The sequence below is a fragment of the Ahaetulla prasina genome, chromosome 1 (assembly GCF_028640845.1).
Source record: "Ahaetulla prasina isolate Xishuangbanna chromosome 1, ASM2864084v1, whole genome shotgun sequence".
NCBI lineage: Eukaryota > Metazoa > Chordata > Lepidosauria > Squamata > Colubridae > Ahaetulla > Ahaetulla prasina.
In genome coordinates, this window is record NC_080539.1 from 129,724,338 (window position 1) to 129,740,332 (window position 15,995).

Genomic DNA, 15,995 nt, shown 5'->3' on the forward strand with positions numbered 1-15,995 from the left:
AAAGAAAGAGAAAGCGAAATACATGCCTACTGTCGGATAAGCCCATTTCATATCTGTATTGCAGAATCAGATTATCCAGGTTCCTGCAAAGCTGTAGGGTCACCGAAACCACGACTCTTTGGAGCACCTTCCCCATGTAAGGCAGAGAAGCAGTGATTAATCCTATCCATTGGGGATGCATTTTACAGGCACAATGCTGGTGTAATGCTCTTATTACAGCACAAAGAAACATGCCTTGGGAGGTTATGGGCTGGGAGTGTAAATACTGAAGGGAAGCCATTGGCTGTTGTGGACTGACGTGCTCCAAGTCGGTTACCACAAAATCAAAACCTGCCTCGTTCTCCTCAGGCACCGTCATCACTCTGTGCTCCAGAACAATGAGCCGCTGGAGGACTTTTAAAAGCTGTGACTGGAAAGTGCTACCATTATCCAACTCGTCCTCGGAAAAGTTGATCAGACTGTCTTCGGAGAAACCTTCTTCAACAGTCCCTATATTTTTCCCCGCCATCTTCTCGCTGTGCCACTTCTGGACACTGAAGATAGAGGACAGCAAACAATGCAGGATCACCTTCTGGACCTTGCATTTGGATAGCATGTCTGAAATGAAACTGGGGAATCCTTTGGTGGAGCTCTCCACCACTTTTGCCAGCTCGGCAAAAAGAAGGGACAAGATTTCGATGCTCATCATTTGCATGTTGCGATTCCCGATCAGGTCCTGCGAAGAGACTTTCACATGGGTCGGGTAGTGGCTCCTCATGTAATACAAGCACAGAGAGATGAGGATCTCGATGTACATGGAACTTCGAAAACTGTGGTTTGAGTCTATTGGGATATGGCTGTAAAAGTCTTTGCCCATGACGGATATGCGATGTCTGGCCAGAAGATTCTGAAGTAAGGAAAGCTGAGGGGTGTAGGCATTATTGACGCTGGTGGTGGAAATGGCATTTACAAAAGCAGAAGGGTTGGTTTTCAAGATAGCTTTAATGGCAGAGAAAGAATACAGGGTCCTCGAGGAGTCATATACTTGGAGGTACAATAAGACATGTTGATATAAAGGATGTATGTTAAAATGCGGAAATTTCCGCGCCCCCGGCGACCCTGCATCGCTCTCAATTTCTGAGATTTCACCCTCTCCACAGCTATACCAATTTTCCAAGTCAAGGCCATCACTGAAGAAAACACTGCTTTGCTTCAGCTTCTCTGCTTGTGCTTTCTTCTTTTCTTCATCTTTCCTTTTCGCTATTTTGACCTTGGGCTTTGCTCCTGGGTGTTTACCAGATTCTTTCACAATGGTCTCCTTTTCTGACATTTTTTCCGGCAATTTCCCTTTGAAGCTGAATTGGATGCTACTGTGACTTCGTTGCCTTGACTTTTCTTCCGGGGCAGTGAAAGCCTGGTCACTGAGAGACTGCTGGCTTATTGAGATGCAGGGTGATGAACTGTTTCTGGAGATTTCATTAGAAATACTTTCAAGTCCAGTCTCAGATGAGACAGATAGTAGCTGAGTACTGTCATTGCTAAGCAAACTACTCTGGCTGTCCAGAAGGTTTGATTCTTCACATCTGGATACCTCTTCAATGGGATCTAAAGTGTTTAATGTAGTTGAAGTATCTTCTGGATATACATTTTTGTCTGACCGTGGATCTTCTGCAAGCTCCTTGGCTACCTTGCAGATCAGGTCAAGGACCACTTGCTGTATTATTTCATCGAATGAATCTCCTTTCAAATGTTGAGAACTATCTGGGGCAGTCAGGCTTTCGGGTTCTACTTCATAGCTGAGGTTATCCCCAGCAGATGACTGGGAACAGCCAGAGTCTGAACTTTGCATTATTTCTATCTGATTATCAGGAAGGTCAAAATCAGAGGCAGCCAAAGGAATAGTTTCGCTGCTAGTACTCAGGAGAGAGATCCTGTCACTTAAAGGGTTGACCGTAAGGCTAAAATTCTCCATTTCGTCTAAACCCAGCTGCTTTTCAGTGTTCTCTTTAGTCACCATCCCATGTTCTTGACTTAATGGTATTGTGACGAATGCTTAACAAAAAGAAAAACAAGTAGTTATGAGTATTTTTCTTATTTGGGGAGTCATTTAGAAGTTATTACCATAAATCATATAATACCTTTTTCTGCAAGACACCGTTAAGCTGTTCATTCTGATGTAAACTAAAAAGTTAATATTGCAATATGAGGCCAACAGGAATGAAGTGTTTAAATGACACTTCAGTAGGTATTTTGAGTCCAGAGTAAAACTCTGTTGGCAAATTCAAGCATTGTAATAGGGACAGTATTAGTGTTCATTTCTGAAATGAAAGAGAAATCCTTGATTGCTATGGATATAGGAAAGATCTGTAAAACTTTGGATCTAACATCCCTTTAAAAATGAGATTATATCCAACATAAAAAGAGAAAATCCACAGAAAACTCTGCCAGTGTGAAGAGTGAATGAAAGGATATGAAAGCATATTGCCTTATAATAGATATTATTTATATATTATCATACTTTTGGCAGGTCACCCTATGGTATTTTTTAACTCCAGATAACCAAACTGTTCAAATTATATAACTATATAAGTCCATATGTAAAACAAAAAAACAAAATGAATACATTAATGTAAAATAAAAAAACCTATGATACAAAATGTTATTAAACATAGTATAAAATATAAAATGCTATTTTATGCTAGATTATAGCAATATAATACCAAAACTGAAGTTATAAATATAATAACAAATTGAGGTTATCATGATAAATCTGTGGTTAATGAGGTGGTACTTACAACCACTACTATTAAATTTCTGCATAAAATGTTTTTCATTTTCATCTTCCAGATAACAGGGAGATTTATTCCAGTACCACTCAGCCTGTACCCTTTGAACAGAAATACGTTGGGTTTTTGGATGGAGAAGCAGCAAAAGCAAAGGTTCCAGGACTCTTGCAATGTCATGCCTTTGGAGGACTTGATTTAACCAGGCCTGTCCAACTGACCAGGTGGAGCCATCTAAGCTGTTAAGACTATCCAGCATGATAAATAAGGATCTGAGGAGGGGGAAAAATCCATATTAAAATAACTAGCCAAAAGAAAAAAAAATACAAGCTTTGAAACTCTTGTTGTGATCAATTTTTCCAGCTGGGAAAGCCAAATATTCACGTGACCTGATGACACTAACGCTCCTGGGGTCCACTCTTTTGGGTCAAAGTCAGTCCTTAATCTAGTGGAAAACTCCCCCCGCACCTTCCAACAGGGAAATGGGGATAGACCTATTAGTTTGGAGGTGTCAAACTCACATCTCATGTAGCGTCATGTGATGTAATGGGACTTTTTTCCCCTTTGCTAAACCAGGCGTGGGTATGGCCAGCGCATGACACATCTGGCCCATGGGCCCGGAGTTTAACAGCCCTGTACTAGATACTTCATGGATGAGATAATTAATATATTAGTCAAGCCAATTGTGTTCAGTATAAGGAGAGGCAAGTTCCAGATATATTCAGTGGCTATCAGTTGGCTATTTAGGAGAATAACTAAAATATACTATTTTTTTTTAAAAAGGAATTTCATTCAAGGGAAATTCAATATATGTAATGTTACACAAAATTTAAAACAAAAATTAAATTATATTCCACTACTCACTGGGCACATTTCTATATGGCAGATGTATGTCACATGACAAAGACAACATTAGAGGCTTTTATATTTCAAATAAGCTTGAAATATGAATAAAAAGTATAAGGAGATCTCTTTCCATGTCAATAGCTGACAGTCCTTAAATCTTACCTTTGGGGGCAAGGTTAATAGTTTAAAATAAATGCAATTCCTATATACTGCACCTATCTATAAAACATTATAAAAAGGTAATTTTTTTGTAAATGTATGAGGTGATCTTTGATCTGAACATATCCTTTAAAAAGATGCAATCTTCTATTAAAGGGAAAGTGTTTTTCCAAATTTTAAAAAATGCAAAAAAAATTGCATTTCTATTGGCTAGTATCAGTTTCAGAAACACTTAATTTACTATAAATATTTTAGATCCAGTTACACAAAAAATTGCTCCTAATAAAACTTCGTTGAATAAGATTTGATATGCAACAATTAATGTGTCAAAAATAATGAAATGTTACTGTTTTGCCTGGTATTAGTATCAGTACTAAAATTTTCAATACATCTTAGATTCAGTCTTATTCAGAAAAGAATCAGATCTATTGATTACCAGTAGAACAGATTGGTGAGAATAGAAAGGATCATGCCGTTGGAGAGGCAATAAAGTTAACTTACCAGCAAATTCTTACAGTTGTCTACCCACGTTAACATTTTTTTCAGAAATTATTCCCTTAGTAATACAGGTTAATTTCATATTAAATATTTTCTAAAACTTAAATAGCTACTTGACGAGTGAACTTTGAAATTGTTTTGATCATGTATTATTAAATCAGATGAAGTCACTTTATCTGTCACTGCTGCTTTGTCATAAAATATTTTATTTCTTTCTTATCAGGTCATATATAGGAGCAATTTTAAAACAGGTATTGTGACAGATTTTTTTCTGATTCAAGTTGGACCAAACTTCCATATACTGTATGTAAATGTAAATAATAAATATTTTTTCTGATAAGCTGAAACTGAATTTGGCCATCAACTTTATCCTTTCTTGTTTTCCCAAGAATGTTTATTCACTACAATACCAATTTATCAGAGTAGAATTTTTTAAAGTTTCAAAACTATTCTATTCTGGAAACTTCTATAAGCATGAACTCACTATTTCAGAAAAATAAATGTATGATTTTATTACATTATAGTTAATAGTTAATAATTTTCTATTTCATCTATCTATGTAACTAACCTGTCAAATGAACGACCGTATGATGAGGACTTGTTAATATGGAGGTCTCTAGTGAGATGCCAAAGGACTGCAAACTTTGCATGAGCTTCCATTCTGATTTTCTACAAAACGAAAGAACAAATAAATTCACCCTTAATATAATCCATCAAATTGGGTAAGGAGAAAATTGTCTAAATCAGTAACAATCAATATAGCAGATAATCTTTCCTCATTATCAGTCTGAAAGAGCAACAATTTTAAGCTGTCCAATCCAGAGCATTGTTGGTGATTTACAACTGTATTTCTATGAAACTAAAAAAGAATTTTTTACTTGCTATAGTCATCACGAATTTTAAAAATTACAATTTCATGAAATGGCAAGGAGCAAAACTCTATATCACAAGCAGCAATTGATCTTTGAAGCAGAAGGTACAAATTTCAGAATGACATCGCTCCCCCCCACCTCCCAAGATTGAGGAGCTATTTTTACAATTTTAAGACCTACACAGTATTCAACTGGTCCATTTCTGCTGAAAGAATTTCTGACATCAGTGTATTTAACTAGGAGCTGATTCTCCCCTTTGTGTACCCCTCAAAAACTTGTTCTGAAGGGAATTGGAGGATCCAGCCAAAGGGTACATGGGACCTACAGGAAGGGTTGGATGGATGTTGATACAATAAATGCTCACCTAAAATTCCAAGACAGAAAACAATGAGAGTCTCACATAGCAGTTAATGTGCTAGATCTGGACAGGTACAAAACAAGTCCAACTCTCATTTGATAAAAGGACTCATTAGATCAGTGGTAGTCAACCTGGTCCTTAATGCCCACTAGTGAGCGTTCCAGCTTTCATGGTGGGCGGTAGGGGTTTTGTCCAATACTGAAGTACTTTCCTTTTTTTAAATTTAATTGACTTTAAAAAAATTTTTCATAGCATTATTTAAAAACATTTTCATTAGGTTTTCATAAAATTCCCTGTGACAATTTAAATTTCTGAAAATATACTATTTGTATTGCCCAGGCATAAGTTTAGTTCACGTTACGTACGTGAAACTAAATGGCACTATAGTGCGACTGCAAACAAAAGAGCCTTGTCCCAGAATAGCTTGCGCATCTCCCCCCACACCACCCAGCTGTAACAGACAAGCAGAGCTGGTAGCCGGCGCCCCCCAAACCCAATCCACGATGCGCGAGAAGCATGCGCAGACGACGATACACGGCACATTACTGTGGAACTGGTGGGCGTTTAGAAAATTTTACTACTAACAGAGATACAAAAGTGGGTGGTAGGTATAAAAAGGTTGACTACCCCTGCATTAGATGATAGAATTTACTAGTGTTTGAATAAACTAGGACCAATAACCCTATTTCAGTAGTACAGACATGGGTGCCATCTCAAAGTTGCAGGAAATAATAATAATAATAATAATAATAATAATAATAATAATAATAATAATAATAATAATAATAATAATAATAATAATTGAATAAAATAAGATTATTATCAGTTGCAATAATAAACTTACAAGTGAAGAAAACTGCCCAAACAATGACCAAGGCCAACAACAACAACAACAACAACAACAACAACAATAATAAATGGATAAAATAAGATTATTATCAGTTGCAATAATAAACTTACAAGTGAAGAAAACTGCCCAAACAATGACCAAGGCATTTCTAAACAACTCTAACACTAATCCTAATGAAAAAATATCTATCACAATTTCATTTCAGCAGTACATGATCCTAAATATATTATTCAGAAAGAAATTTGAAGTGAAAATGTTCAGAATTGTATCCTGACACTCTTGTGAGACTGACATTATAAACTGTTCAGCTCAGATTGCAAGTACTTTGCCACATAAAAAGGGTAAGATCTTGTGATACATAAAAATTCAACTGTTATTTTAACTATTTCATGCTGAACATACCATGATATAAACAATGAATAAAACTATTCAGATACCATCTGGAGTGGGGAAGAGAAAAAAAGTGAGAAATGACATGAATGATTCATTTAAGAAGTAAACTAAATGCTGCAGCAGAACAAAATTACAAGAGCAATCAAGGTTGCAAGAAGAAAATAAACATGGGAAAGGAAATTAGAAGAGGATACTACTCAGAAAAAAAAAGAGATTTACCTTGTCTCTGTGGGTCAGCTGCTGACTGATAACATCCTCACAAATACTAGAAGATGGAACTAGATTATGCAACTGGAAAAAAAGCTCCACACTCTTCTGATGGTATTGGGGTGTCCCATCACCCAGTTGGTCCCATAAAGTTAATGCCACATGCTTTGGAAAGTAAAACGGAATAATCACATAAGTATTTGGTTTTTTAAAAAAGTTTCATCAGAGTAACCATTGAGTGATATCCTTTAGATGTTCTATTTCAGCTATTGATAAAAGTGGTAAACATTTCTGCTTGAACGCAATGCATTCTTATACGTTCAATGCATTCTTGCATCCTTATATAAGGGGAAATGCAATGCTTTAAAACCAGCATAATGGCTAAGGTAACTCAAATGATCAGGAGGTCTCACTCGATTATACAGCTCTCTGAGTGACTTCAGACAAACCATTTCTTCCTTAGCCATTTTTCGAGCAGAGTTGATGTGATATGTGATTGCGTATGATAAGGTACTAATGTATGATGTCTTGAGTGAGATACAAACAGATGAACAAACAATAAATATTCAGCATCTATAATTCAGTCAACTCCCTCCTACTTCAGCTCCTCATGTCACATCCTAGAGCCATAATGAACCTATGGCACACGTGCCAGAGATGGTGCACAGCGCCCTCTCTGAGGGTATGTGAGCCGTCGCCTCAGTTCAGCTCCACTGCACATGCGCACGCACCTCCTGCTGGCCAGCTGATCTTCAGGACTCCGCCATGCATGCGCAGGGGATGGGGCACATGCAGGGAAACATGCACATCTGTGGGGGTCAGGGCACATGCAAGGTGTGTGTGTGCATGCACAGGTCACATGCAGGGGGCCATGTGCGCATTGCATTTTGGGGGTTCGGGCATGCACACGTGCATTTGCGCACTCAGACTGGAAAAGGTTAGCCATCACTGCCCTATAGTATCCCACAATCCCACTGCCAATTCAGAGGCAAGACTTTTCAAAGAGCAGAGGAAGAAAAAGCCCCAATGCATAAAAATAGTTTCACTTTTTGGGTACAAAATGTTTTTGTACCCAAGCCTATATAAAGCCCAGAGGTAAACTTAGTAAAATGGTAATCCAAACTAGAAAGTTTTGTATTCCAACTAAACTTCTTAGAGAATTATATTTAATCCTTAATAATACTTAATCTCAGCAACATTATTCTGATAAACCTACTTAGTAAAATAGTAACAATTTTTAATGCGGAGAAAAAAATAGAATAAAATTGTACACTATCAAGGAAAGAGACAGCTTTAATCATCATCATCATCATCATCGTCGTCGAACAGGAGATCAGAGTGATTCTCCTCCTGACTCTTTCTCCTACAGCTCCCAATGAATCCTCAGAAATTGTTCTGGAGGTTCTAATGGAAAGTGGAAGGACAGGACGAGGAAGAAAAACCAAGGGGGATTTTGTTTACCTAATGGTACACATACAGGTGATCCTCGACTTACGACCACAATTGAGCCCAAAATTTCTGTTGTTAAGTGAGGTATTTGTTAAGTGAGTATTGCCCCATTTTACGACCTTCCTGGCTGCCATCATTAAGTGAATCACTGCAGTTGATATGGTAGTAACCCGGTTGTTAAGTGAATCTGGCTTCCTCACTGACCTTGCTTGTCAAAAGGTCACAAAAGGTGATCGCATAATCTTGGGACACAGCAACGGTCATAAATATGAACCAGTTGCCAAGCATCTGAATTTTGATCACATGATCATGGGAATGCTACGAAAGTCATGACTGTGGAAAAATGGTCATAAATCATTTTTTAAAGTTCCATTGTAACTCTGAACAGTCACTAAATGAACTGTTGTAAGTTGAGGACTACCTGTACTGTTCTTGATGCCGATTTATTATTTATTTATTTAATTGGATTTTTATACCGCCCTATCTCCCGAAGGACTCAGGGCGGTTTACAGCCAGAGAAAAATAAACAAGATATACAAGATAAAAACAATATTTAAAAAACTTATTAAATTAAAAATATTAAATAAATTAAATATTAAAATTAAAAATATTAAAAATAAATAAATAGATATGTCTTCAGCTCGCAGCGAAAGGTTCGAAGGTCCGGAAGTTGGCAGAGTCCTGGGGGAAGCTCATTCCAGAGGGTGGGAGCTCCCACAGAGAAGGCCCTTCCCCTGGGTGTCGCCAGCCGACATTGCTTGGCGGACGGTACCCTAAGGAGTCCCTCTCTGTGAGAACGCACGGGTCGGTGGGAGGCAATCGGTGGCAGTAGGCGGTCCCGTAAATAACCCGGCCCTATGCCATGGAGCGCTTTAAAGGTAGTAACCAACACCTTGAAGCGCACCCGAAAGACCACAGGTAGCCAGTGCAGCCTGCACAGGAGTGGTGTCACATGGGAGCCACGAGTGGCTCCCTCTATCACCCGCACAGCTGCATTCTGGACCAACTGGAGCCTTTGGCTGCTCTTCAAGGGGAGCCCCATGTAGAGAGCATTGCAGTAATCCAAGTGAGAGGTAACAAGAGCATGAGTGACAGTGCATAGGGCATCCCGGTCAAGGAAGGGGCGCAACTGGCGAATCAGGCGAACCTGATAAAAAGCTCTCCTGGAGACGGCCGTCAAGTGATCTTCAAAAGACAGCTGCCCATCCAGGAGAACACCCAAGTTGCGCACCCTTTCCATCGGGGCCAGTGACTCGCCCCCAACAGTCAGCCGCGGCTGCAGCTGACTGTACTGGGGTGCCGGCATCCACAGCCACTCCGTCTTGGAGGGATTGAGCTTGAGCCTGTTTCTCCCCATCCAGACCCATCCAGCTTCCAGACACCGGGACAGTACTTCGATAGCTTCATTGGGGTGGCCTGGGTTGGAGAAGTACAGCTGCGTGTCATCAGCGTACAGTTGGTATCTCACCCCAAAACCACTGATGATCTCACCCAGCGGCTTCATATAGATGTTGAACAGGAGAGGCGAGAGAATCGACCCCTGCAGCACCCCACAAGTGAGGCGTCTCGGGGTCGATCTCTGCCCCCCTGCCAACACCGTCTGCGACCGGTCAGAGAGATAGGAGGAGAACCACCGATAAACGGTGCCTCCCACTCCCAAACACAAGCGCTCCAAATCAGCTCTTAACTATTAAAAAAAATGTTATGAATGATCTCCCCTACCTTGAAAAAATCCGTCTTTTCAGCCATATATCTGAGGTTGCCTTGAATAAGAGGAGGTCTGATAACGACAGCTACTCTTCCCTGGTTTGGACTCAGAGGCTGCGCTGTTTCTACACTATTCCGGTTTTCTCCGGTGACCACAGCAATTGACTGAGTCAATCCAACTAAGTCCATTATTAAAGAAATAGTAATGCTTTGGACACCAAAATCATTTGCTTGCCTGCAAGCATTCATAAGGGTCTGGAGCCACAAAAGGGGCTGCTCTTGCTCACAATCTGGGAAAAAAAGAAATATATTTGTATTATATAAAAATATCAATGCATTATATATATTTACATCTTATTATATTTCATTTACATCTGGAAAATATTCTTTCCCTCTTGCTTATCTGCTCCACTATCACCACCACTCTATGACTTCATTTATAGTTTTGGGATACCTAATAGGATGGATGATGAAAGAAACGGCATAATTTTTCAGTTTGGTAACCTTTAATGAAGGGCAAGATGGAAAGAGAATTCTAATCAGACAATAGTTTGTTTACGGTTAATTATGCCTTTTTATAATAACAACAACAATAACAATAACAATAATAATATTAATAATAATAATGATGATGATGTTGGTTGTTGTTGTTGTTGTTGTTGTTGTTGTTATTATTATTATTATTATTATTATTATTATTATTATTATTATTATTATTATTATTATTAATTTGTATACCGCCCTTCTCCCAAAGGACTGAGGGCGGTTTACAGCCAAGATAAAATACAATGGAAACACATACTAAAAACAGACGTTAAAAAACTTATTAAATTTGGCCCAATTTTAAAATAAAATCAAACCCTATAAAATTAATAAAAATTAAAACCCATAAAATCAACTACAAAATTAAAATTCAAGCCAATTCAAGCCAATTTTGATATAGCACCGTTGCTAGCACCTTAACATGTAAAACTTCGGTTTTGAAACTCAAATCCCAAAAACCATTTGTGATCATAATTAAAGGGGGAAAAATCTTATTAACTATTCATTAGACATGTTGTCCTATCTAAAATAGTTTCTTAGTATGTGACCAGCATCTAAATTTGTGATATGTAAAAATTAAACAGAGAAGAAAAGACAATGTAGAAGAGAGAAGTGGAATGGAGCAAATGAATATACTCTAGGGCTATTTCTACTTATTAAGACATTCTGCATTCTGATTTACAGATACTATTAAAAACAAAAGTGTAGGTGGGGGAGGGATTGTGTCTGAATTTTCAGACCCATATGAATTTATATAGATAATAATGAAAAACTAGGCATAAAATGTCTTTATTTCATTCCAAGTTGATGATGGACACATAACATTATGGTACATTGAGCTTTTGCAAATACAGCAACTATAATCTGTTGGAAAAAGCAAAGCGGATATTGGCTAAAGCAAAGCACAACATATACTGTATAGCAAAAAGTAATACAAATTTAAAATGGCCAAAAATACTGATGTTAAAACTTGAACACAAGTTCAAAGAAAAAACCAGACTGATTATATAGTATTAAAAACAGAATCAGATGTCACATATAAGAATGGACTTGGAGAAAACCGTAGCCATTTTAAGACTCTAGAACAGCTTTCCACAATTCAGAGACTGTGTAGATTCAACCACAAGAATTTCTAAATCAACATGGCCCTTGCTGAAAATTATAAAAGAAGTCCTCACACCTGGAACCTAGAACATGATCAAAGAAGAAAAACTCCTAGATTTCTTAAAGATTAATAAAACTATACTATTATTAGTCTCCTCCTCTCCATTGAAAAGTTTTAGTTTCAAGTGTACCAACCAAAAGCTTTTCATTATGTGAACGAACCCTTACTCATTAGTCACCCATCAGCAGTTGATGTATGCCATCCAGATTCCACTGCAGCAGGGCTACTTATAAATTCAAATATTTTTTTAAAAAAAGTGTAGCTTAGACTCTGCAGCTAATCAGTCCATTACAAAGCATACTTTGTAGCTACTATGCTGTGGCAGCAATGTTTGTAATATAGCACTCTTACTTGTTTCATTTCTAGAGAGAGACCTGAGTGTCTGGGACTTGAATAACTGGTTGCCTAGGTTTCTGGATTTGCCCTAAACAGGGGGAAATAGTTTGACTAACAATTAGATTAAATTATGCTTGAGTGGATGAGCAGGTCCAAACAACATATTCCTTTGATTAATTGTGTTATGCAAATCTGACCAATGTCAGTATGTCATAAACATGCACTAAAATGTAAAGATGTGCACTCAATGTCATGTCATGGGAATTCTGATGGATGCTAATGTGCTAAATACACATTAGTCTGGAGCAGACGTCCAACTGATTCTCAGAATTAAGCCTCAGAATCTCTCTTTTATTCTAGTTTCCATTCAAAGGGAACATTGTCTATCTTTGCTTACATAAAGCATGGGGGAAAAGCAATGTAGAAATAATCTCCCTCTTCTGTCCAAATCCCAAGGTTCAGTCAAATATATATAAAAAAACCTTAGATATCATATACATAATTACTCACCAACATCTGCTTTCTCTGGATGGATTTCAGAGGGATGGTTTCCTTCTGCAATGTAAACTGGAAAACTTGAACATTCAAGAAAGAGCTGGCATGCAGCAATGAATGCAGAGAGGTACTCTTTTGGTGTTGTCTTCTTAGCTGTTTTTTTCCCTCTGGATGCATCTCCTTGGGACTCTCTTGTGCACTGTGCAGTCTCTCCTTTCCCTCTTACAAGGTCCTCCTGAATCCCTGTTGCCAAAGGCCGAGACAATGAATTGCTTGGAATGATGTAGAGGTTGATAAATCTGGTTAAAAACTGTTGGACATATTCCAAGCAGCACTGCATTGCAGTCTTTTGAATTGTCATTGTCTTCCCACTTCGAGATCCTGTCCCTTGGGTCAACTTGGATGGAGGCTGTATGATGGTTTCCTCTGAACCCACTGTTGAGGCAGACTCTGTCTCGGAGGAGGCACTGCCCATAAGGGGGATGGCAGGTACTCCAGGACCACCACTCAACATCCTGTCAATCTCTTCAGTTGTATCTGCTTGGTATTGTACAAACTCAGTAAATCCACTTTCAGATGATCGACTGCTTGGGGGATTTTCTCCATCCTCAAATACGTCATTGGGATTTTCTACAGCAACTAGAGGCATCTACTCAAGACAGAAGAAGATTAAGATTTAAATAACAGATAAAATAGTCCTTCTCCCTTTTTAGATTACAAGTAAAAGGCAACTGCAAAAGTCTATTTCTTTTTTTTATTGTATACTTCTACAACTTATTTTAGAACTTCAATGATCCTCACTCTCAATTTACAAGTCCCACATAAAATTCAGACTGAGGCAATCCTGTTCAATACTATGTGGTCTCTGCATTCTAGAATAACATGAAGTTGGATGATAACATTTCCTTAAGGAAGTTAATGGCTCATAAATTAAAGTCTCACTGAATTCTAATGTATGAGAAACTTTTAGAATCTGAGCTATTTGAATCAAGTTGAATATGACTATTAAATTATTTGATGCACTTTGATAGCAAATTACATCTAAAATGATACGTTTGAATCTACAGAAGTGTTTAGCACTAGCACTTAGACTTATATACCGCTTCATAGTTCTTCACAGCCCTAAGTGGTTTACAGTGTCAGCATGTTGCCCCCAACAATCTGGGTCCTCATTTTACCCACCTTGGAAGGATGGAAGGCTGAGTCAACCTTGAGCCTGGTGAGATTCTATCTGCCAAACTGCTGGCAGCTGGTGATCAGCAGAAGTAGTCTGCAGTACTGCACTCTAACCACTGCGCCACCACGGCTCATTTAATAAATCTGAAGCCTTCCTGTTCTGTTTAGTACTAATGAATTATTGTGATTACCTCTCCATATAATTTTATCTAGCTTGCCTTTGTTTTTGCAAGTCATTTTGTCAACAAAGCCTGCCAAAATAAACTTTTGGAAAAGGCTTCATATTAACTAGTAAAAAGAAGGCCTTTATCTAATATAGCAGAGCAGTACAGTTCCGATACACAGGGGACAAGTAGTGGTGCAGTTCAAAAACCAGATATATTTGTGGTTTCAGAGCCATCGCCATTTTCTCCAGAGAAGAAAAGATGTTTCAGAGCCTGATCTGATTTTTGTCTAGAGGCTAGATGAAGTGCTCTTGGCTATGATATAATTCTGCCTTATTTTCCTGCTAATAGTTTCTTCTGTCTTCAGCTTTGTTTTTCAACTTATGAACTGACAAAATTAAAATAGGCCAGGCCTGTACTTATGGTTCCATTTATAACAAAATTAACATTTAAAAATATATTCCATCAGTAATCATAATTGTTATCTGACTAAATTAGATATTTATATTTAATAAATTCAAATACAAAATAATTATGAGCAAGTCAAATTATGCATACTGTTGTTGCATTATGTTATTTTCAATTTTTATTGACAGTAGTATAAAAATAAATTCTGTACACTTCAATTCCCTCCCCCAATTATTTTTATCTTCCCTCTTCTATTTTTCCCTGTAACTTCAAAATGTTAGACATTGAAAGCTGAAAAGGTTAGCAATACTAAGTTTTCGTTATTATCTTTAGCTTCAAGGAAATGTGGTATTGCTCTACTGACTGTAAGGGCAGGAAATGACTTCTAAATTTTCTTCTATTACTAGACAATGAAAACAAGCTTCCAAGGTATGTTGCTGGGGAACAGAGTACCCAAGACAGGCTTTAGCACAAAAAATGTGCAAACAAGATAAGATCTCAGAGATAGTGATAACCTACCTATTCCTCCTGAACAAGGGTGTCAAACTTGATTTCATTTAGGACCGCATCAGGGTTGTGTTTGACTTCAGGAGGGCAGGGTGTGTGTGAGTGGGGGGTGGGGCGTGGCCAGCTTGATGTCATTTGTGTCCAAGGTGCCTGTGGTGGCCCGAGCACTCTGCCAGAGAAAACGGAGCTCCGTTTTCACTGGCAGAGGCACCATGGGCCGGTCCCTTGGTGTTTCCAGGGTGGCCCTGCAGGCCAGATTTAAGCATCCTGCGGGCCAGTTCTGGCCCACGGACCTTGAGTTTGACATCCCTGCTTTAGAAGATCACTGACTTTCAAGCAGTAGAATAATAGTTAAGTTGACAGCTTACCCTTTTTTTAAAAAAACAACTACTCTGTAATCTTTCAGCAAAGCAAGAACATCTGCAGAGTTACCTTTTTCTCTTCCCATTCTTTGAGAGCATTGTGTCTGTTTGGTAATTGTAGAACACCATCAGTACCAGCAGATAACAGTGGAGGTTGAACTTTGCTAAGAATCTTTGAGCAGAGTTTCAAGGAATCGGTCAGCTCACACAAGTGCAGTGTCTGAAGATGGCTTGTCAGTGCAGAGATCATTCTAAGTAAAAGCTGAGGCAGGTGTTCTGTTTGTATTTCAATATAGGTTTCCTAAAAACAAAATAAAAAGCACATTATTAAATCATCTCTCTTTTATTAATCTAGCAAATTGTTAACTACAATGTAAACGTGCAAATTCCAGAAATTGTTTATTTTAAAAAAACAAGTAACATATTAAGTTATATTAATAACTTAATCCAGAAGACTGAGATAACATTTCCAGATTTCTCTTTAATACTGGAAAACCCTACTAAATCTGATGGGTTATAATAAGGGGGCCTGGGGATTGGAGGAAGCAAGTAGACAGGCATGGACACCTTCTAAAACAGGGACTTTAAGAGCAACAGAAACCAATGCTGTGTTGCTTTGACTGATTTCCCTCTCAGTTCCACTCAACACAGTTTAGTTCATTCAAAAAATTCCTGAACTGACGGAGGCTTTAGGAGACAGGTGGAAACTGAGAAAATGTCAGAAGGACAAAGGAAAGG

General features: G+C 38.1%; 1 protein-coding gene across 2 annotated transcripts in view; it reads right to left on the bottom strand.

Moving 5' to 3' along the window:
* The window catches only part of DOP1A (DOP1 leucine zipper like protein A), a 66,660-nt gene that overhangs the window by 17,789 nt on the left and 32,876 nt on the right, over nucleotides 1-15,995 (bottom strand). For both annotated transcript variants that reach the window (XM_058175759.1, XM_058175767.1), the window contains exons 13-19: nucleotides 15,328-15,558; nucleotides 12,656-13,289; nucleotides 10,117-10,391; nucleotides 6,958-7,110; nucleotides 4,834-4,934; nucleotides 2,775-3,034; nucleotides 27-2,031 (exon numbers count right to left, since the gene is read on the bottom strand). In XM_058175759.1, the coding sequence (XP_058031742.1) occupies nucleotides 27-2,031; nucleotides 2,775-3,034; nucleotides 4,834-4,934; nucleotides 6,958-7,110; nucleotides 10,117-10,391; nucleotides 12,656-13,289; nucleotides 15,328-15,558 (3,659 nt within the window). The remainder of the gene's footprint in view (nucleotides 1-26; nucleotides 2,032-2,774; nucleotides 3,035-4,833; nucleotides 4,935-6,957; nucleotides 7,111-10,116; nucleotides 10,392-12,655; nucleotides 13,290-15,327; nucleotides 15,559-15,995) is intronic.